The 20,297-nt window shown below is 38.7% G+C and overlaps 2 protein-coding genes across 4 annotated transcripts in view; one reads left to right on the top strand and one right to left on the bottom strand.

Moving 5' to 3' along the window:
- Nucleotides 1-665: 665 nt before the first annotated feature.
- Nucleotides 666-9,438, bottom strand: FASTKD3 (FAST kinase domains 3). Its single transcript, XM_066559957.1, has 7 exons — nt 9,327-9,438; nt 7,585-9,045; nt 6,356-6,441; nt 5,785-5,947; nt 4,719-4,788; nt 3,324-3,438; nt 666-2,552 (listed from the first exon to the last, which is right to left on the bottom strand). The coding sequence occupies exons 2-7, from the start codon at nt 9,014-9,016 to the stop codon at nt 2,454-2,456; spliced, it is 1,965 nt and encodes a 654-aa protein (XP_066416054.1). The 5' UTR covers nt 9,017-9,045; nt 9,327-9,438; the 3' UTR covers nt 666-2,453.
- An 82-nt stretch (nt 9,439-9,520) lies between these two features.
- The window catches only part of MTRR (5-methyltetrahydrofolate-homocysteine methyltransferase reductase), a 28,601-nt gene continuing 17,824 nt past the window's right edge, over nt 9,521-20,297 (top strand). Inside the window, exons 1-4 of one of the 3 annotated variants that reach the window (XM_066559925.1) lie at nt 9,521-9,634; nt 10,439-10,572; nt 13,187-13,350; nt 17,734-17,887. In XM_066559925.1, coding sequence (XP_066416022.1) covers nt 13,207-13,350; nt 17,734-17,887 — 298 coding nt within the window. In that variant the 5' untranslated portion in view covers nt 9,521-9,634; nt 10,439-10,572; nt 13,187-13,206. Of the gene's footprint in view, nt 9,635-9,857; nt 10,288-10,438; nt 10,573-13,186; nt 13,351-17,733; nt 17,888-20,297 lie in introns of those variants that run through there. The other 2 variants (XM_066559935.1, XM_066559944.1) reach the window with 2 other exon arrangements.

Here is a 20,297-nt window from a genome sequence, read left to right as displayed (position 1 = left end):
AGCACATAGAGCAGCCCATTCTGAGAGGTGTTTGTTACTTTCATTATTCATGACCTGCAGTTCTGTGACAGTGGTCACAGGGGTCTTTGGATGAGGGAAGAGATGAGGATTTGACTCCATATTTCAGAAGGCTTGATTTATTATTTTATGATATATATTACATTAAAACTACATTAAAAGAATAGAAGAAAAGGTTCTCAGAAGGCTAGCTAAGCTAAGAATAGAAAGGAATGAATAACAAAGGTTTGTGGCTCGGACAGAGAGAGAGCCAGCTGTGCTGTGATTGGCCATTAATTACAAACAAGCACATGAGACCAATCACAGACCCACCTGTTGCAATCCACAGCAGCAGATGGCCATTATTTACATTTTGTCCCTAAGTCCTCACAGCTTCTCAGGAGGAAAAAAATCCCAAGGAAAGGATTTTCATGAAAAGATGTCTGCAACACAGTTCTTCTACACTCAATGGGCTATGGACAAAAGGACATTAATAGCTACATTCCTTTCCAAAAATAATCACTTCACTAAACAAATTCAGCAGCATTAAATGAAAGGAATCATAGTAAGAACCAAGGGAGAAGGAAATGTTTTCTAATACCACAATGCTTTTCGAAAAAACAGTATCAAAGTTATACCAGTGAAGAATGAGATGGAACATGGCCATATTCTTAGCAGGTTATTTTTACTTTGGGACAGTCAGTACAAATTGCTTTTTTGAAGTAGCCTTACTATATTTACAGACCATCTGTGTTTGAAAAACTATTGGAAATCAAATTTGTTTGAGAATACCACCACCTTCTGGCCTGTGTGAGAAATAGGCATCACTTCCACCAAAAACATCCTAACACCAGTTTGAGTTTTCCAAAATAATTTCTTTGCTTATGTTACACCCTTCTCATCTGTACTCACTTTGGAAGGTCTTTCACAGGTTGTTCCTCCCACTACTTGTTTCCCATTCAGTTCTGAATGGTTCACTTCTTCCTTCAGTGCTCAGTCTCAGAACAACACCCTGACAATTTCTTCTGTATTAGTGATAAGTTCCTTATAAACATTTGCAAAGCCATTTCAACTCTCCTTCAACTTCTTTCTTGCTAGAATGACAAATTCTTAGGTTATTGATGTTCTGATCTTACTATTACACATTGGAAAGCACCTTTTGGTGCTCCCTCACCTGTCAGTGTTGACATGCTACTGCGAGGAAGAGTTTTATACATGCAACAAATTAATGGACAGTGTATACAATGTAAAGCATATTCTGCATCTGGATTTTGCATCCAGTAGCTTGTTGGGGCAATTGACAGACACCTGCAACTCACAAATTATTGGAAGGAAAAACTGGCCACATTCTCTATCTAGTGGTGAAATACACAGAATGTCAGTGATGTGAAAGCTTCACTTTTTTGTATTAAAACAACAATGAAACTCAAACTAGGTAATGCTGGGAATTCTGCTTTGCTACTCATAAATAGTAGTTCCACACAGAGAGGAAGCACAAGACAAGAAAATGTGTTACATGGCAGTTCATCAAGAACACATGATATAATCAGAACTAAAGTTTTCCTGTCTTCCCTTCATCATCTGCAAGGCAATGTACTGACCCAAGTTAGTGCACTTGTTCTGGCTGAAGTGGGTACTGGTTCTCAGTTCCAGAAATACATAAAAAAGGGCTGCCATGGGACACGGTTCTTCTGAGCTTCAGAGCATAGAGTTTCTGTAACCCAGAGGAACTCTGGAGCACATACATGACCCCATTTAGACAATTTAGCTAAAACTGCCACCAAAGGCAAAATGACAAATAGAATATATCTGGAACATTGGGTGGCCCCACAGAGACAGTTGTACAAGTCCATATCCTATGGCAGCTGTTACTTTACAAAATGAAGCAAATCCTTTTTATTAAAAATCTTCTCATTTTCTGTAAGGCACTGCTATTTATTGAACAGCACTCTGCATCTCTTAAGTAAAACCAATAAGCCAATACTGCTTCTGTAACTACTTCAAATTTTAGTTTTATGAAACACTTGGGAAATTATATGAGCAGTGGTACGTAAATTGCACAATTTCTTTTTATACTGTCAAGAAAAGCCTTGATTAGTAGGTATTCTGTGGGCATATTCTGTAGATCCAGACTGGCCAGTATCCTTCAGCAGTCACACATGGCTGCTTGCAGCTGTGAATTAGAATCAGTTAAAAATACAAGGGAAAAGAAGCACTGCCTGTCTGGCACTTATATCTGTACACTTGTAATGAATATTGATACAAATCTTAAGAAAATATTATGCTCTTTATTACTCTTTACATGTCACTTGTTCCAAATATTGGAAGGTTTCACACTCAGGAGCTCACATTTTCTGAGGTAGAGTTACTTAGAAAAAATAGTTTTTCTTCCATGCACAGAATTTACACTTTGTAGTATAGAAGGTCAGCCTGTTATCCAGTAGTATTCTCCAGTGTCAGTTGCTGAGTCCATATGTACAAGGAAAGATTTTTTTGTGTAGATAATCTGCTATTTTTCTGGTATTTTGTAGACTTTCTATCTCAAAAAATGGAATCTGGAAACAAACCAGAAATGATTGCTGAAAATACCTTTTAATAAACAACTGGGTAAGACTGATGTTCATTAAGCAGTTGCAAAACTACACATTAAATACTTATTTTGTTTTAAAACTAAAGATTTAATCCTAAATGTACTATTGATCCATAAATGACCTGAAGAGAGATTACTATTAAAAAAAAAGAGTGATATTTCTAACAGTTTAAACTAAGCTAAATATTATGAAGTTAGGCTTATGTAATAAGTGATGATAAGTGAAAAATAAAATCTCAAGAAACGAACAGTTTTCATTCAAAGTATGTTTCAAGAAAAATATACTTCTATTAATTCAATAGTCAAAATAAAGGTTATACTCTGTTGTGAAAATATTATTTTCACAACTGATACAGATCAGCATTTTTTAACTCTTTTTTTTAAACTCCAAACCTTTTAAAAAAGTATTTAATTAAAAATTCCAATTCTAATGGACTCTTACATAACATTTTCCTTTAATTCAAGATTTGAATCTTAATCACTGAAGAGAAGTACTCGTTCAAACAGCAACTATGTGGCAAAAAACACAGACAGAATACACTAATTCATCCAAGGAAGAAAAAGGTAGTTCTGTACACCCTTAAAAAAGCAAAAACTAGGCAGAGAGAACGCAATATAGAAAGAACAAGACTATATCTGCTTTAGGAATTAATTGAAACTACAGTTTAAAGTATTGTAAAATAACTTTTTGCTTGTTTTCTTAGAGCAAAAGTAAATCAGTGTCTTTATACTTTACCTGCACAACTTCATAACCAAGTAACTGAAGGTGTCTCTGTTTAATAGCTTCTTCTCCCAACAGATTGTGGCTATGAGCACAAAATCTATTTTGACCATCAACACACAGGGCAATTCTAAAATTAAGCATAAGTGTAATATCAAAAAAACCCCAGCAAACCCACAACAATCAGTTATTTTAATCACCACAACTACTGCAGTTCCTAAGAAGCATGAGACAATACCTCCCTCTTAGAACTCGTGTTATCTAGTCCAGGATAATTCAAATCACCTAGTTTAAGGGTGGGAGATGAAACCCTGAAACTTAGTGAAACTGATCTGAAAAGCTTTTTTATTTGCTCTGAACAAAAATTACCATGCAAGTTAAAGAGAGGTTTTTTTAATGCTATGATTAGTAAACTGTTTTGAATTTTTCTAGAAAGAAAAACGTAAAAAAACTTGCCTCAGCTAGAAAATATTTCAGCATCTAAATATATTTAACTTAGTAATTTACCTGTTAAATCCAGTAGAGTTTAAATTAAGTTCAAACTATGTCTGTTTTAAGTTAAATCTGAGCATATGTTTGGCAGCATGTATTGTAACAATATTTTTTCTTCTGGGTGATAAAAATCCCAGCAACTTAATTCAAGGTTTTTATATCTACTGTTAAAAAGTTGCTTAAATTTTCAGTATGTTAAGTATACTGTGACTTTATTTACTTTATAAAAGCTACTACTTAAAAAAACACCAACACTGAAGCTCATTCTTAAGCATGGGTTCTCGGAAAGAACCTGTATTAGTATCTGAGTCTTTTAAATGTGAAGGTGTCCTGGTTTCAGCTTAAACCACAACAGAAGAGAAAGCCTAACCTCTACAAAGACTCTTGCTTTGTTCACACTGCAGTTACAATTATCACACAGGCAGGTTGCTTAACTTTGTATCCAAGGCTTCCCACAGTAACCCTTCTTTAATAAACTGTTAAACACCTATGTATTTCTCAATGAAAAAAAAAACAACCTGCATCTGTAGTAAATATCCTTATTATTCAGGATTCCTTGCAGAAGTAAATTTATGAACTCAAATCTGTTAAATCAGTGCAAATACACTCGGTTAGAATTTAGTTTTAATTTGAAAATTAATTCCAGAATATCAAAACAGATTAATCCAAATAAGGATCACTTGATTCTGTCATTGAGTAAAGAAACCAACTGTCTGACACTGCATAGTCAGGTGACAAAACAATGAGCAAAAAGATTGTTAATCTTGTCCTTCTGCCAGTGGGTTCAGTGTGAGACCTGAACTTCGTTGAAGTCAATGGCAAAACTGCAAATAGCTTAAATTTAGCCAGTTTTTCACCCTGGATACTCTTTCCTAGTGTAAATCAACATTTTACCAGTGGTTTCTTTTATTCTCTTACCGTCTGTGTACTTCTTCAAGTTGGGCTGCAGGTAATACAAAACCTTCTTCATCTAATTTAATCTCAATATCTTGTGTAGATGAAAAAAGAGAAGTGATATTAAACGTCATTTCTTACAACAAACTTTCTACTGTAATTCTCATCTTCTCACAGTTGTTTTATTAAACAACTATAATACTATCACAATTTTTTTTTGAATCACAGAGGCTGGCAAAAGTTGTATAGACTTAACACAAATGAGTGATAATTAGTAACAATTCAGCCTTTTATGATGCTAACAAAGAAAGTAGTATTCCAAGTCCACTCAAAACTGTAATATAGTTAAATGGTGCTTTGCTGTGCTAGCTGGGGTTTCTGGAATTTTGAGGGCTTTGGGGAGAGACACACTCTCTCCCTCTTCTAGCTTCAACATCCTCATGAAAGCTGACACACAGAGTAACTTTGTAATCATCCCCCTTTTTGATTTTTTAAAAATCTCTCTGACATCCATGGTGTCCAAGACTCCCTTCCCTCAACATCTTATCATCCACCCCTCCTGGGCACACGCCTTTCCTCATCACTGCATTCTGTTTCCTGCTGCACACAACACTCAGCTTTGCTCACTCCTGTCTCACCAGGCACAAACTCCCACCAACTGTGCTGTCAGCAGCTCTTGCTGAGGGGAGAGGAGCCCAGCTGAGCAGGGCACACAGCTGACCACCTTCCTTTCTCTACTCACCACTAAAGCAGAGAGTTCAGGCAAGTGGCATTGCCTCATTTTGCTTTACATTATATGAATTGTTTAATGGATAAGGAGCTGATAATAAAAACACAGAATACAAGCAGCTGTTTTCAGTACAGACTGGCTGCCTAAATACCAATCTGCAGTGCTTTTATCTCCATTTTCCTTTCTCTGACTCTAAAAATTATTTATTTAAAGTTCCCAAATTTCAGATCTTTTACAGAAATTGGTATCCCAGTTTACTTTTTCTGTATTTGCACAATTTAGACTGCCCACAAAGGAAATGATAGTTTTGACATCATACACACACATACTTAATTACTAATCTAAAGAAATTATACTTACCAACTACATAGAAATATGGTGTTGATACCTCTGATGCAAAATATATTCTTTTTTTCAGTAAATCAAGTAATCCTGTCTTCACCCTTTTAAAGAGGTGAACATCCAGAGAACTCTGAGGTGTAGGAAAGGCCTTTACCTGGTACTTGGAAAGGAGTTTTGGACCCTAGATAGGGACAGAAGACCAAATCAAAAAAGGGAGATAACATTTTTGTAATTACCTCATATTAACATAGCAAAATGTATTCTGTGCATTTCAAAGCCAAGTCTATTGAGAGACCTACAGTCTGAGGTATGATTTGCTGGAAACTTAAAATCACCCAAACAACCACCAGAACATCCTCAGGAAGCTTCAATGCTATCATGTTCATGAGAAATGCACAGCTGTCTCCATTCATACAAATATATCAAGTCATTCAATCAGGTAGAAATGCTCCATATTTTCATCAAGGAAAATTGGTTTGTCTAATTCCAAAGCGCTTTATGGGAAATACGCACAACTGAGTGAAAGCAGGGCCCTAATGACCTTAATCACCTCTTGTTAACATCACTTCTGGTTTCACATGTACTGTACCTCATAAAATGGGCACTCCAGGGTGACAGTCAGAAAAAGCTGGGTTAGCTGGGACATTACAACTCTGTTCAAACCAGGTGGCTGAGCTGAAACAACAACATTCAGGTTTTCAGGAGCAGAAATATGTATCTTCCATAAAGTATCTTTACACAAACCATAATATTTACCAACGACAGAATTAGAAATTAGGAAAAATTATTCAGTATGATATGCAGAAAAGCTACTTAATCATTAAAATTCTCAGCATTTGTTTAAACTAACAGAAAGATCAGTATGAAATTAAACAGGTAGAAAAATGAGAAAATTATTTACAGAAATATCAATACAAAAATACAAAACTAGCAAGATCTTAGTTAAAACTGCCATATTTTTTCACAAAAAAAATGAACATCCAAAAGATGCATGACATTCTACAGAGAAGAATAAATTTGAGTTGAGGTATTAGATAAATATCTCCTTCTTATAACCACTTTTCCCCAAGTTATAATCCCAGGTTCTTTCTCACAGTTTCTTGTTTCTTTTTTTTTTTTTTATCTGCAAGTTGTGGATAATACCAAAAAATTTCTGGAGATGTATCTGCTTTGAAAAAATCAACTCCTTCAGGTATTTCATGTTATTGAAAAATTAAGTGACCAAAACTTCTAATCATTTTGAAAACTTTAGCTTAGTTTTATTTGTAGAGCAATCTTAGCTGAAATCTTATTGAGTCAGTCCTCTTGCTGGCATAGCTTACCTCTCTCTACAATGAAATGCTTTGAAATGCTAAAAAATGCTTTCGTATCAAATATCAAAATGATGTGTTATTCATAATAGATTTGTGTCCAGAAGCATTGAAATATGCAATAATTAGGGTCAAGAACAGGCCACCACATGGGGGATGTTCTAGCATCATGTATAAGACAAGGACAAACATGGGGAACACCAGGTCACATTTTTTTAGAAAACTGTAAGGATTAACTGAAATAATTCTTTTAAGGAAATTCAAGTCTGTGTTTTAAAACTGTACAGTGCAATTTTCAAACTCAACTAAATGACATACATGAAAGACAATGGCAACTGTGACAAGGAAGCATCAGCCTTTGGCCTTGTGATCACAATTTTCCAGCCACTTCAATTAGGTCACTGCTGATTTGACAAATTAAATTGATAAAAAAATAGGTGCTTGACAAGAGACAAACTCCATAATAGAAACAAATGTGGAACATCCTGGGAGAAATTCTGCTCCTTACCTTGAAGCTTTTGCAGAAAATAGGGACTAAATATTTTTGGCAGGAAATTTATCGGGTAACGTTGAATAAGGACACACGAGTGTAGCAGGTTCAGCAAGGTGTGAGGCTGAAAGTGCCTCAGGCGGGTATGCAGCACAGTTTCAAGCTTCCTAAACAAGGAAGAAGAACTTGGAGGGAGGTAGTTAAGGGTCCCAAATGGGATAACATATGCAGCAATCTGGTCAGTGGTAAGTCTGTCAGCACTGGAAATGAAACCTTCTGCCACTGCATCAAAGATGGGCTTTGAAAGGATCATCTTTTTGCAGCAATACTGCATGACCTTGCTGACCGTTTGAGGATGCATAGTGTGGATGGACTTGGGGACATGTCTTTCCAGTGCCTCTGTGAAAATTTGCATTTTTTGACCAAAGTATAGGAAAGCTTCCAGTACATTTACCAGTTCATGATCTGTGAAATAGGGAACATGCTGCACTGAATGTTTACACAGTGCAGTGACTAAGAGAACTGCCCGAGTCTGATGAAGAACCACCAGTGAATTCAGTATTACACTTACAAAGTTTGGGCTCAGCTGGGAAACTGCGCGTAAAGTGACACCGTTCAGTCTGTTTAGCAAGCTTTGCCATTGTTTCCCTTCCCTCACAGTCACTTCCAGTATCTTATAAACCATCACTATTTCCCTGGGACTCCAACTCTTAATGTCTCTTTCTTGCATGTGGTTCACAATTTGTTCCAGCGTCGCAGAGCTTGGGCCTTCTAACTCGAGCAAACTCTCTCCAAGAGCACAGAGATGTTCAGCAGTCAGCTGTCCCCTGCCAAGCCGCTCCTCGCTCTCTGAAAGCAGGCTTGTCATCAGCGTGCTCTGCGGGTCTATACGCAGATTTATCAAAGCCTGCAAGGCATTCAGCAGCCCCGTGTTTGACAGTTTTGAGGATTCAAATTCAAACTGGAAGCACAATGCCCTGAAAACTTCATTCTCTAACAGTGCAGGGTTTTTAAGACCATTGTCATCCACCTCAAGTTCAGAAATCTTCTGCAGGGCTGCTGAGGCCATTGTATCAGACATGGCTTCTAGAGAGCTAAGAAAATATAAAATCTCTTTTGATGTACAAAGGCTGTTCAACCTCTTGAAAAACGATTGCTCATCCATCCACACATTATTTGATTTAGTACAGTTCCTCGTATCTCCACAAAGATGCACAGCTTCATTAACAGAAAGTGACTGCATCTGCAGTTGTACATGCTTTTTCCTACAAAACGTATACTGAGATTTATCTTTGACACACATCATCCTCATGGCCACAGAGCTACAGTTTTGGGGTTTTCGCTGCCCACTGATGAAGTTCAACCTTCGGCTTAGGGTCATCAAAGCAGACCTGCTCGCTGGTGTGCTGGATGAATACAGCTGGAAGCTTTTTCGGCTAATCAAAGCCATATTGAATCAAGTGAGTTCTGAAATGATACCTAGGGGAAGAAAAACAGATATGTAGTCTGCAAAACCACCAGGGTCACTAAAATGCAGAAAAAAACCAACCCCAATCCTTTTGATGACTGGAAAAATGGGTATGATCCCTCTCCCCGAGCAGAGAGAGCAGAAATGCTGGGAACGGCGATCCCCGTGTGACAGGCTGCCCCGTGTTCCCGCAAGGACACGCCGGCAGACGACCAGGAGACTTTGCCCGCCACCCCTGCGGCCGGGGCGACACCGGCGTGGCCCCTCCATCCCCGTCCGCCCCAGCACCTACTGCTGCTAGTGCCGCTGCCGCGGGCCGGGGCCGCGCCGCTCCGCCCCGGGGGACACCCGGCCGTGCCGGAGCACCCAGCCGTGCCGGGGCACCGCGGCCGCCTCACCTCGGCGGCCATCACGAGCAGCGCGGCGCCTGCCGGGACCTTCCGGCGCCGCCGCCCGCCCCGGCCCTGCCTCCTCCCCTCACTGCTGCCGCCGCCTCCGGCCCGGCCCAGCGCTGCCCGGGCACTCGCGGAACGGGGGCTGGCACTGGCCCTTTGCTTGGAAGTGGGATTCGTGTCCGTGTCACCGCGTCCTCCAGCGCAAGTACTGCCGGTCCCTGCCCGGGGGACACCGGAGCCCGGCGGAGTGGGTGGGCGGGGCGGAGGGTGTATATTTCGGTGTTATATTTTTCTTGGCCCTACAGTGCTTCTGGGCAAGTCGCAAGCTGTTGAAAAAGTGGCTTGGGAATGGCTTCGTGGCTCAAGGCACGGTGCCACAACCTGGGTTAAAGCCACAGAGGAGTGCGTGAAGCTCTTCTGGTTACTGACAGAAGACGTTCTTCTAACTTTCAGAAGGGTGCAACTCCTCCATGTGTACAGCTCAGGTTGAATGAGGATCTAAGGAGTTTATCCCTCGACTGATGACATAGTTAGCAGTGTGTGCACTGACGTTTCTTGCTTTTTTTCCCCGGTCCCTGGCCGCGCAGTTCATATCTGACAGAGCAGCTCGGTGACGTGCGTGGTCTGGCCTTGCCGTGCAGCTGCGGCACTGCTGGGGCAGCACGTGTGGTTGGTTCAGCGGCATTCCTGCATGGATTCTCCTACACTCTGTTGCCTTAGGGAGCCACTGGACTCCCTGCTATTCTTCCATGGACTGTTATCTCTCTGACTTTTCCAAGTATTGGATCAGGAGAGCTGTTGTTTGGAATTTCATTCTTAGTTTCCTGTTAAGCCCTGGTGTGATGCAGCAAATCACAGGTCGTGTTCCCAGCTTAAACGTATTTTGATGTGTGTCTACCACTACGATAACGTGTTAAAGGCTGCTGGTGTGGTAGTACTATTAAAGTTATAGGGATTCTTCAGAAAGCTCGATAGCTCATGAATTACCTTTTTTCCTTCTTTATTCCAGTTGAACTTGTATCGTGTAAGTGGAATTGGCGTAGCATCTTTGAAGAGTGTATAGAACAGCAAAGCAAGAACAGTGTGGGCAGCATGCTCGTCTGAGAGCAAGTGTTTTCCTGGTTTATGGTTGTTCATCTGCAGGTAGGCATGACTGATTTTTCTCTTTGAGCAACGTCACTTGGCAGTCTGTGCACAAAGATCTTATGGTTGATGACAGAGAGAAGATGTGTTTGCAGGGTGAAACACTTCAACTCGTCCAGTTTAGATCAAATCATGATCAAAGGAATTTATTAGTGTATTGTTGACATAATTAACTTTTAGGGAATTAAATAAACTAGTCAGTTAATTGAATTATGTATTTAAGATTAATAGCAACAATGCAACACATGTAACATTAAGCTCCCAGAAAACTTTAATAAATGCCACAAATATATAAACAGCTTTCTGTATCTAATTCCAAGGAATTGTCTAATTGTGTTCTCTCCAATTGCCACAAGGATGCATTTGCACTGTTGCATACACATACAGTACCCTGTCTCAGGAGGTCTTGCATGTGCATCTCCAGCATCATTGGATCTTCTGGCTGTGTGGGTTGTCTTGTTTCCACATGCTGTCTGTGAGAGGTGCAGTTGCTCCAGATTTTGTGTCTTCATACAATCTACTGGACCATTCACCAGTGGAAAAAACTTCTCTTTAGGTTCACATATATGTACCGAAAATGTGTGTGGCTACTTTTTGCACCCTTTATTGTTGCTATTCTAGATGGAATAGAAAGCTCACAATGTCTTACAGGAATCCAGGCTGCTCTGCCTGACCTAGGCAGAGGTCTGTTAGGGGTCTGTTAACATAGCACTGTTAAGGCAACATCTGACCATGTCAGACCACATCTTGGCTGCTGTTCCTTCTGTTTCCCTCTCCATTTCTCCTGCTGTTGCAAATTTTTGTGTTTCTCAAACATTAACAGCTTCCCTAGCTGACTCTTGTTCTAACAGACTTTTTGGTAATGCCTGGGCTATAATGTTGGCAGCTTACCCCTCAGCTTTTCTTGTATAGAAGGTTTCTGTGCTATGGTGTGATCTTTGTGGGATCTTATTATCTTTCTCCCTTTTTGAGGTGTGAGGAAGAGTGTAGTAATGAAGTGCTGCTTTGTCTTTTTTGGTTTTGTTCATTTGTGGTCTGGTGATGCCACCTGCTGACAAGAGGGTTAGGTGAAAACACAGCACATGACCAGGATGAATCTGTATTACTACAGGGATCTGAGGGTATTTAAACTGTATTTATGCTATTTTATATGAATCATCATAATTAGCACATTTTTTCATTTGGAAAAGGAAGGTGAAGAATCATTTTGAGCATTGTTTTGTTGTATGCACCTTCTGTGCACACATTCACATAAAACCAGTTATGTAAATGAATTTATTTAAAGGTGGCTGTTAAGGTAATTACTTATAATTTTAGATAATATATGTAATTAATTTAAAATGAAAACTAAAATGGAATTTTCTTCTACACAGTAGAAGAAAATGCAATTAAAACCTCAACATTTTATAGTAATTACATTTTTCATGAAATTCACATATGTTACAGGCATTCTTAAGAACCTATCATTTAGTTTTGCTACTTTTGATGTATAATTATGCTTTTTAAAAAAAATCCTGTAGGGAAAACCTTTTGCAGTACTGTCGGGAGAAATATCCTGCCATATCTATGGAATACAGTATTCTTATACAATTGAACTATGTTTGTTTTCCCTTGAGAGAAAGAGAAAAAAGAGATATCTCAAATTATGGAGCCACAGGTTTCCATAACTGCTGCCTGAAGTTAAATCTGTGGTGTTCTCTGTGTCAAAATAATGGAAAACTTCTTGCATTCAGATTTTCATGGGACAGGTGAATGGATAAGGATATGCATCTCATTCATCCTGCTGCTTGCAAGGGACTTGGTGACACCTCGACAGATTTCTCTAAGATTGTTTCTTACTCTTAGGAGAATAAAACCCCAAAGAGTCAATTCTGTAGTTCACAGAATCACAGAGTAGTCTGTGTTGGAAGGGACCCAGAAGTATCATGAAGTCCAACTCCTCCAAAGTGAATGGCCAATATGGGGATCAAAAGCAACACCTTGGTGTTATTAGCATTGTGTTCTGAGCACCTGAGCTAACCTCACGGTCAGGTTGCACTTGTGTAAGGAGCTCCCTTTTGAAATACAAGATTGAAGTCAGTGTTTGTTCTCCAAAATACATCGTGGACAATAAAGTGTAAAGTCATTGCAGCAAAAAAATACTGATTTCAGAAAAGAAGAAACTGAGAGTTTATTTTTTTTTCATCAGGCTTTGTAGTTTGACTTCACTAGGTCTATGTTTTGTTTTGTTTTCAAAGACAGCTCGGAAAAGTGAACAAAACAGTCACTAAATTGAAATAGAAAATATATAATAATATAATAAAAATAGTATATAATTAATTTTAAAAGTTTTCATGTTACATTATTTACAAACTAAATTGTTGATATCAGAGATATTGCTATATTACTGGAGCATCAAGGCAGTACAGCACATAGGACCAACACCACACATCCTTTGCAACCTGATCTACAAAGCTTGCTTGTGAGAAATGGCTTCACTTTAGAGCAGATGCCTCATTTCCAAGTTAAACACCAATGCTGCTATCTTTATCTCTTTTTAATCTCATAAGCAGAGTAAAATCTTGCTTTTCTGCTTACAGGAAATTCACTTTTTTAATTCTTTTTTCCCCTGCAGTTTCTCTAAAAAAAAATAGAATGTGCTGTGAGTCAAAAAGGAGATTTTTGCTCCTCTATGCAACACAAAAGGGGCAGGCAAAAGCCATAGCTGAGGAAATATGGCAGCAAGCAGGTGCCCATGGACTTGAAGCTGATATACACTGTATAAGTGAAATGGATAAGGTGAGATACTCCATGCTGTTTTGAAAAATATGTATTGAAGAGCTGAATTCTTCTTTGCATGCTAGAGTGGTGGCTCTGGATGTCACGAAGGCTAGCAGATGCACCAACCTGAAAAACACCACCTAGTATCAAATTCTTCTTTGTGAATCAGTAATTTCAACCAATACTCACAGTTGCTTAATAGTCTTCTGCCAAAGATAAATCTTATGATTTTTCTTATTGGAACTGTAAATTAATATGTCTTTATCTCTCTTCTAACAATGATTCGGTGACTTCTTGAAAACTTTTTATGTATGCAGTAGTGAATAAATTCTGTATTTACAGGTCAGGTCTGTTGTTACTAGAAATTATGCTTTTTCTTCTTGGTTTTTCTGGGTTTTTTTTTTTTGTTTGATTGCTTGTTTTTGTGGGGTTTTTTTGTTTGTTTCGTTGGGTTTTTTTTTCTTTTGTTGCATTGATGTTCTGTTTTGTGTTAACTGTGGGCTCCAGCATGTCCCGGAGCTTTTGTGGGTCTTCATGTGTTGTTTAGCATATGCATTCATTTCAATTCCCACAGGACTGACTTCAAATTATGTTCTAGAACAAAATAAAATGCTTGGCTGGGACAAGGAAGTGGCTTTTTATTACTTGCTGTTATCCAAGAGTAAGAATGTGAAAACTTTCTTCTGTAACTGAAAGCATTATGGACTATAATTTCCTTCACAAAGTACTCTCAACTGTATGCCCTCAAACAAAAACATATCAAAAACAATCAAAACTTGATACCCTGGTATTCCATATGAAATGAGGAGAAAATAACATCTAAAAGTTTTTTTTCATGCACTTGAATATGTGAGACATTTTGAATGAATGTGCACTAAGTACAGAGCTGAGTGTTAGAAAGAGACTTTGATGCAGCCAGCAGGGAATGTGAAGATTCTCCTTATATTCTTGCATTTAATTTCTTCTGCATTTGACAGGTTTGGAGATTAGTTTAGGAAAGTGATAGTCAGAACATTTCTAGCCCTGTTATTGGCCTGCCACTTAAATAAATGTATTTTGCCAAATTTGGCAAGACAATTCAGAGCTGCAAATTAATTATGACTTGAGAATCTGAGAATTGGGCACTGAGGAAACAAGTAACTTCTGCAGCTTTGTAAATCTTGTCACAGATAAGCTTCTGTTTTTTCCCTCTACTTGCAGTTAGAAAGTCTGTCTTTATGTAGCTTTTGGGTATTTTCAGACCTTGTGAAGGTTTGTGGATGGAGTAGGTGGTTGCAGAGCCAGTAATAATAATTCTTGCCATTCAAAAGTGAATGGTCAAATACTGCTCAGGTCTCAGGAACACTGGCTGTTTCCAAGTAATGTTTCTCACCTACAGTCCTGGGGTGAGATAAGGTCATAAATCTTTAGTTGATTATGGTGATTACATTTTATGAAGACTGAAATTATGTGGAAGTGAGGAGCAGTAAAAAATGGGAGGCTAAATGGAGGTCATCTTGGTTCACAGTGTGTAGTCAGCCTTAGATGAATTATCTGAATAAGTACATTTGTCATTATATGTATTATTCTGGATGAGACAAACCTGGCTGCTTTGAGCCCATCCTCTTCTTTCAGCAACCATGCGCAGCTTGAGCAGGCTGCTCACTGCTCTTGTGTGGCATTGCTGTCCTCAGCTGAGGAGAATGTTTGAAGGAAAGAGAAAGAGGGAGACAAACCTGAAATACAAAGGATATAGGAGAAAGTGGAAGGTAGAGTAAAAACTTTGTAGTTGTATTAGGTTCTTGCTGGTCTGGTAATGTAGCAAACCTCACAGTAATTGACACATGTTGCAGTACAACACGAAATGAACAACACTCACACACTGAGATGTCCAAGGCAAAAAAGGTGTGTTTGTTTCCGGACCTCAATATTTATAGAATTCCAAAAGTAACCATAGATTGGAGGATGAAATTGCCACCTCTCCAACCACACTGTTCAAACCAACAGTCCATCAATTCTCTCCTCCTCCAGAAAGGAATGCTAAACAATCATTATTTACATGAAAAGTGCGTGAGAAACTCCATTACAAAAATGTAAACATCAGAAGGCTTAGAAGAAGTTTACAAGAGCAAAGTGACAGACACAAATTATTGCAGAACCTGTATCACCAAATGTTTAGTTTTTAAAAGGTGTCCAAGTTTGCAGATGAAAATCTGCAGTGGAGTAAGCAAGAACGTAGTGAGCTAATCATTTTTCTGTTCTAATACACCACTTCATACTTCCTGAGCTTGTATCTTTTTTGGTTTTCTAATGGAGCTCATTTTAGTGTATATTCTCATGTGATACCAGTAGACCCTTCTCTTCTTTACTTCAAGAATTTGCTTTTTGTGAATGCGGTAGTCACCTGTGGCAATGCACTGCAGAAGCTCTGGGTCTTTGTTATCAAATCAGCTGTGGAAGCTTTGAAAATATGAGTCCTTATTGCAACAGGACCCTTAAGGCCTTTTTTTGTACAACTTAGAGTTCAGTTTTGAAAGTGTCAGGATTTTGTGAGTACATGGGGTTTGCCTGAACTTGTAAAAGACAAAAGCTGTGTTTGGAAGGTTCCTGGGCCACAACTCATTGAAGTCTGGCAAAGTGCCCTGGGAATATCCTTGTATGTTTACTCTGTTTACTTGTGCTTCTCTAGGCTTCTGCTTTAGGCCACTGTCAGAAGCAAGACATGTAGTAATTTAAGTTTACCATGCAACTGCTTTTAGCTTCTTCAGGAAAGATTTGGAAACATTGCCAAAAGCAAAACTGCTTTAGTCTATTTCTGTGTATTCCTGGCCTTTTTGGGTTGTAGGTATCAGGTGGTTTTTTACATGGCTTGACAAGGAGATAAAGTTTGAGTGATTTATTGAGGGAGGTGTTTAGAACATAACTCCTCAAAATCTGAAGTTTTGAATTGCAGTCTTGAAACTGCTGAGTGGAACACAGCACCTCTTGCAATCTTTCTATTTTCTCATAGTCCTGTTATTTTTATTAAACTTAGAGTGCTGGGAGATGATTTAAACTACAACCCACAGGGAATAGTAGAAGGAGCTTAGGTTATTATGGCAAAAAAGTGGCTAAGGAATGCTCTAATAGCAGCCTGTGTGAGCCAAACTGGACAACAGGAGGCCAAATCCATTGGGTGCTGCCTGATAAACTCTGATTTGACACTGGTGGAGAAGTTCTGCATGGAAGAAGCTGCCCAAAAAAGGGAAATCTCTACCCTGAGAAGTTTTCAAAATTCAGCCAGTTATAGCTGACCGAGTGCAGCACTGTCTGTTAGTCTCACTTGAGGTGGGACTAAGTGGTCTCCAGAGGTCACTCCCAAGCACTAGATTGGAGCTGTGTGTCACAGAGGTCACTACCCACAGGCTATAGGGGTTGCTGCAAGAGCCATTTGTATGGGTGCCCTGAGTGACAGCACACTGGCACAGTGCTGCAGCCTGCTAAAGATGGGAAAATCAAAGATTCTGAGGGCTTTTTACTTGAGAAGTAATAAATAGTTGCATGAGATGTGAATTTATGGAACTGACACACAGTCCCTACTACAGGCAATTCTTTCAAGCTGGTATAATGGGAGTAGCTTCATGGAACTCTGGGGAATGTGGGAGACCAGTATTAGCAAAGGAGAGACAAGTGAATTGGGGGAAGGGTGAATGGGCCAGAATTAATCAGACTGTAGAGCACGGTGTCTGATTATCACTGTTCAGAGTTACCTTAGTTCTCCCAAAAGGACTGGGAGATTTTTGGGGTATAATGATCTCAAAGGTCTTTTCCAACCTAGTTAATTCTGTGATACTGTGATTCTGTAACATGGAAGTTGTCAGACAGGACCATATCATATTTTATGGGACTTAGAAATTATCCCTTCAGTTTGTATGGCCGCACCCCACTTATCTGCGTGAAATCATGAGGATTTTGGCTGTGTGACTGTGATCATATACACAAAAATACTTCTTCCACTTGACAAATAAAATACTTTTAGAACTGTGTATTTAAGCTGTCTGAGTGCAGTTGTGAAGTATTCTTCATGTACGTACTAGCCTGCTCAAAATGCTGCCCTTGGACATCTGTATATGGGATCATAGGATATGTCAGGTTGGAAGAAGCTTCATGAGGTCATCTTGCAGCTAGGTCAGTTGAGGTCAGAGCAGGTTCTTCAGGACTTTATCAAGTCTGGTCTTGAAAATTCCAAATATGATCATAAGTTACATCCCCAAAATTGCTTGTAATTAACTTGAAAGACTTCCTGTGGCTTAATATAGGTAAAATGTGATTAAATGGGTTTTGTGTACACTTGGGAAGTAGAAAAATGGCAGATAGAGTATCTAAGGGCACAATTATGTATCAAATGGCACCTTGTAACTTAACTTGTTTTATTGCTTGTAGTATAACCTGGAAACAGAAAAGGATCCTGTAGTTATTGTTATTTCCACTACTGGGACAGGAGAGCCACCAGACACTGCCCGCAAGTTTGTGAAGAAAATTCAAGACAAGACCTTGCCTCCTGACCATTTCGCACATCTCCAGTATGGATTGCTAGGTGACTTAGTATTTTCTATATTATTGCAGAACTTGTCTGTCAGTGAATAATTTTTATATTTCTTTTATTTCTGAATAGGTGGTTTCGGCTTTTTTAAGTGCTTATAAAACATTTATTTTTATAAACAGCAGTTTTGTGTAATGTCTTCTATGAGCAATAAAGGAAAAACATCACAAAAATTATCTGAATGTAAGCTACCAATGTAATATTTTACAGCTTAATTTTCTCTCTGCATAAAAACTATATGATGTAAGCTATTTATAGCTGTTTGAAATTTAAATTTCATGTCAAGTCTCTACAGACATTAGTAAACTAGATTAGTTTACTTGGCTGTGTGAGTCGTTGGGTTTTTTCTCTACAGAGGAAAAGGCAGTATAAAATATTCTTAGAAGTAAAAACCTTAAATCTTCCCATCCATTTAAATTTGCAATAATACTTTAGTTTTGAATGTTGTACTCATCAACATGTATGAATGTACCTTCAGCTTAAAGATGGATAAGCAAAATACAGATTTGGCAAAATACATTATCTATCTTGAGCTGATTGTAAGGTTAGTTTGTTCAGTTTTCAAATTTCATTTATAAACAGACTCAAGAAATGTCTATTTAAACCTAGGTTATTTCTACCTGACAAATTTAATTTGATAGATGGGAATGAGGAAACTTCTAAGTTTCTAATAAGGAAGGGACTCATTAGAAGGAAGTTTCTCCTGGATATATAATGTGGAAGTCTGAACGATATGCATCCTAGTCATGTAGCATTTTGAGAAGCTGTTATGCTATTGCCTAGTTACATATAGCAGTTTGTGAAATGGGCAGGTTTTTCACAGCTGACTGCATGCATATTTGTATGTGTAAAGATAAGTATTATATTAATCCTGAATTTTATTATGGCAGAAATTATTAAGGTGTCTAAGTTACAATGTGATTCTAGTTTAACAAGTTATCAGTCTTAAAATATATTCATGGTGTCCATCTAAATTGTTCCAATTAAATGTTTGCTCTAAGTACTGTACTTGAGAGAAAGCAAAAGTCCTCTTAAAAGGGAAAAAAAAATAAAAGGGTGTTAAAAGGAGAGGGGAATGCTCCTCTATTAGTTGGCATCATGGTTTAACCACAGCCAGAAACCAAGCCCCACTCAGCTACTCTCTCCTTCACCCAAGTCCTCCCTGGTGGGATGGGGGAGTGAATGGAAATGGTAAAATGATTACACTTGTGGGTTGAGATAATGACAGTTTATTAGGGAAGGCAAAAGCCATGAACACAATTAAAGCAAGACAAGGAATTCACTCACCCTACCCTATGGGCAGGCAGGTGTTTCAGCCATCTCCAGCAAAGCAGAGCTCCATCACATGTAGAAGTGATTTGGGAAAATAAATGGCATCACTGCATATGTCCTCCCCTTGCCTCTTCTTTGTCCAGCTTTATGTGCTGAGCATGATGCCATGTGGCATGTCCCTTTGGTCATTCTGTTGGGGTCATCTGTCCCAGCTGTGTCCGCTTTGTGCGCCCTCCCTCCCCTCGCTGGTGGGGAGAGGAGAGGGGAGGGAAGGGGAGAGGCCTTGGCTATATATATGTGTGTATATATATATATAAGTGCTGCTCAGCAATACCAAGCATCCCTGAGTTATCAACACTGTTTCCAGCACAAATCCAAAATACAGCCCCATACTAGCTATGATGAGGAAAACTAGCACTATTCCAGCCAAAACCAGCACAAGCGGAAATAATCCAGATCTAGTGGTTTGAAATTGCACACAAGAAAGGGTCAGGCTGTGAAAAATTATGATAGCAATAGTGAACCGGTGGTGTGGATTACTTAGAGAATTTGTGAAGATGGACCTAAAACCAATGGTCTTTAAGATTGCTGGGCAAGCGTCTCTAAAGGATATTTGGTAATTTTTGTGGGGTGGGTCAGTGATTTGGTTGACCTCTTAAAGTCTTGGATCTTCCATGAACATAACCTCCTGAGTGCACTAACTGTTCAACTTGTAACAAGGAGCATATTCATCGAAAACAGCTTCATAACAGTTAGGGAGCAGAAAACCCAGTGCAGGTGAAACAAGATCTGCAAAGAAATCTTTGATTCCTGCAGAGGAAGTTGCTGGACTGTTGTCCCTCATGCAGATGTTTCAGCTTTCTTCTTGTTTAAAATCACTGCTATGTTTGATCCTTTCTTTCCCCTCAAGTTTCTAATACTTTTTAATTTCTTTTAATACTGTTTCATGTTGTTGACATTATTAACAACTTAATCCTGAAAGATCATTTATTTTGGTAATTCACACATAGTTTATCAGTTTTCAGTTCCTTATATTTTTCCTGTTAGAGGAATTTTGTATATTTTAAAAGCCTCAAACTAAAGCACCATTCTTCTGACGTGAAATATTGAAAGCAAAGTGTTTTCAGAGTAT

This window comes from Molothrus aeneus, chromosome 1 (assembly GCF_037042795.1).
Source record: "Molothrus aeneus isolate 106 chromosome 1, BPBGC_Maene_1.0, whole genome shotgun sequence".
NCBI lineage: Eukaryota > Metazoa > Chordata > Aves > Passeriformes > Icteridae > Molothrus > Molothrus aeneus.
The sequence above is the reverse complement of the archived record's forward strand: the minus strand, read 5'-3'. Positions and strand labels throughout refer to the sequence as shown.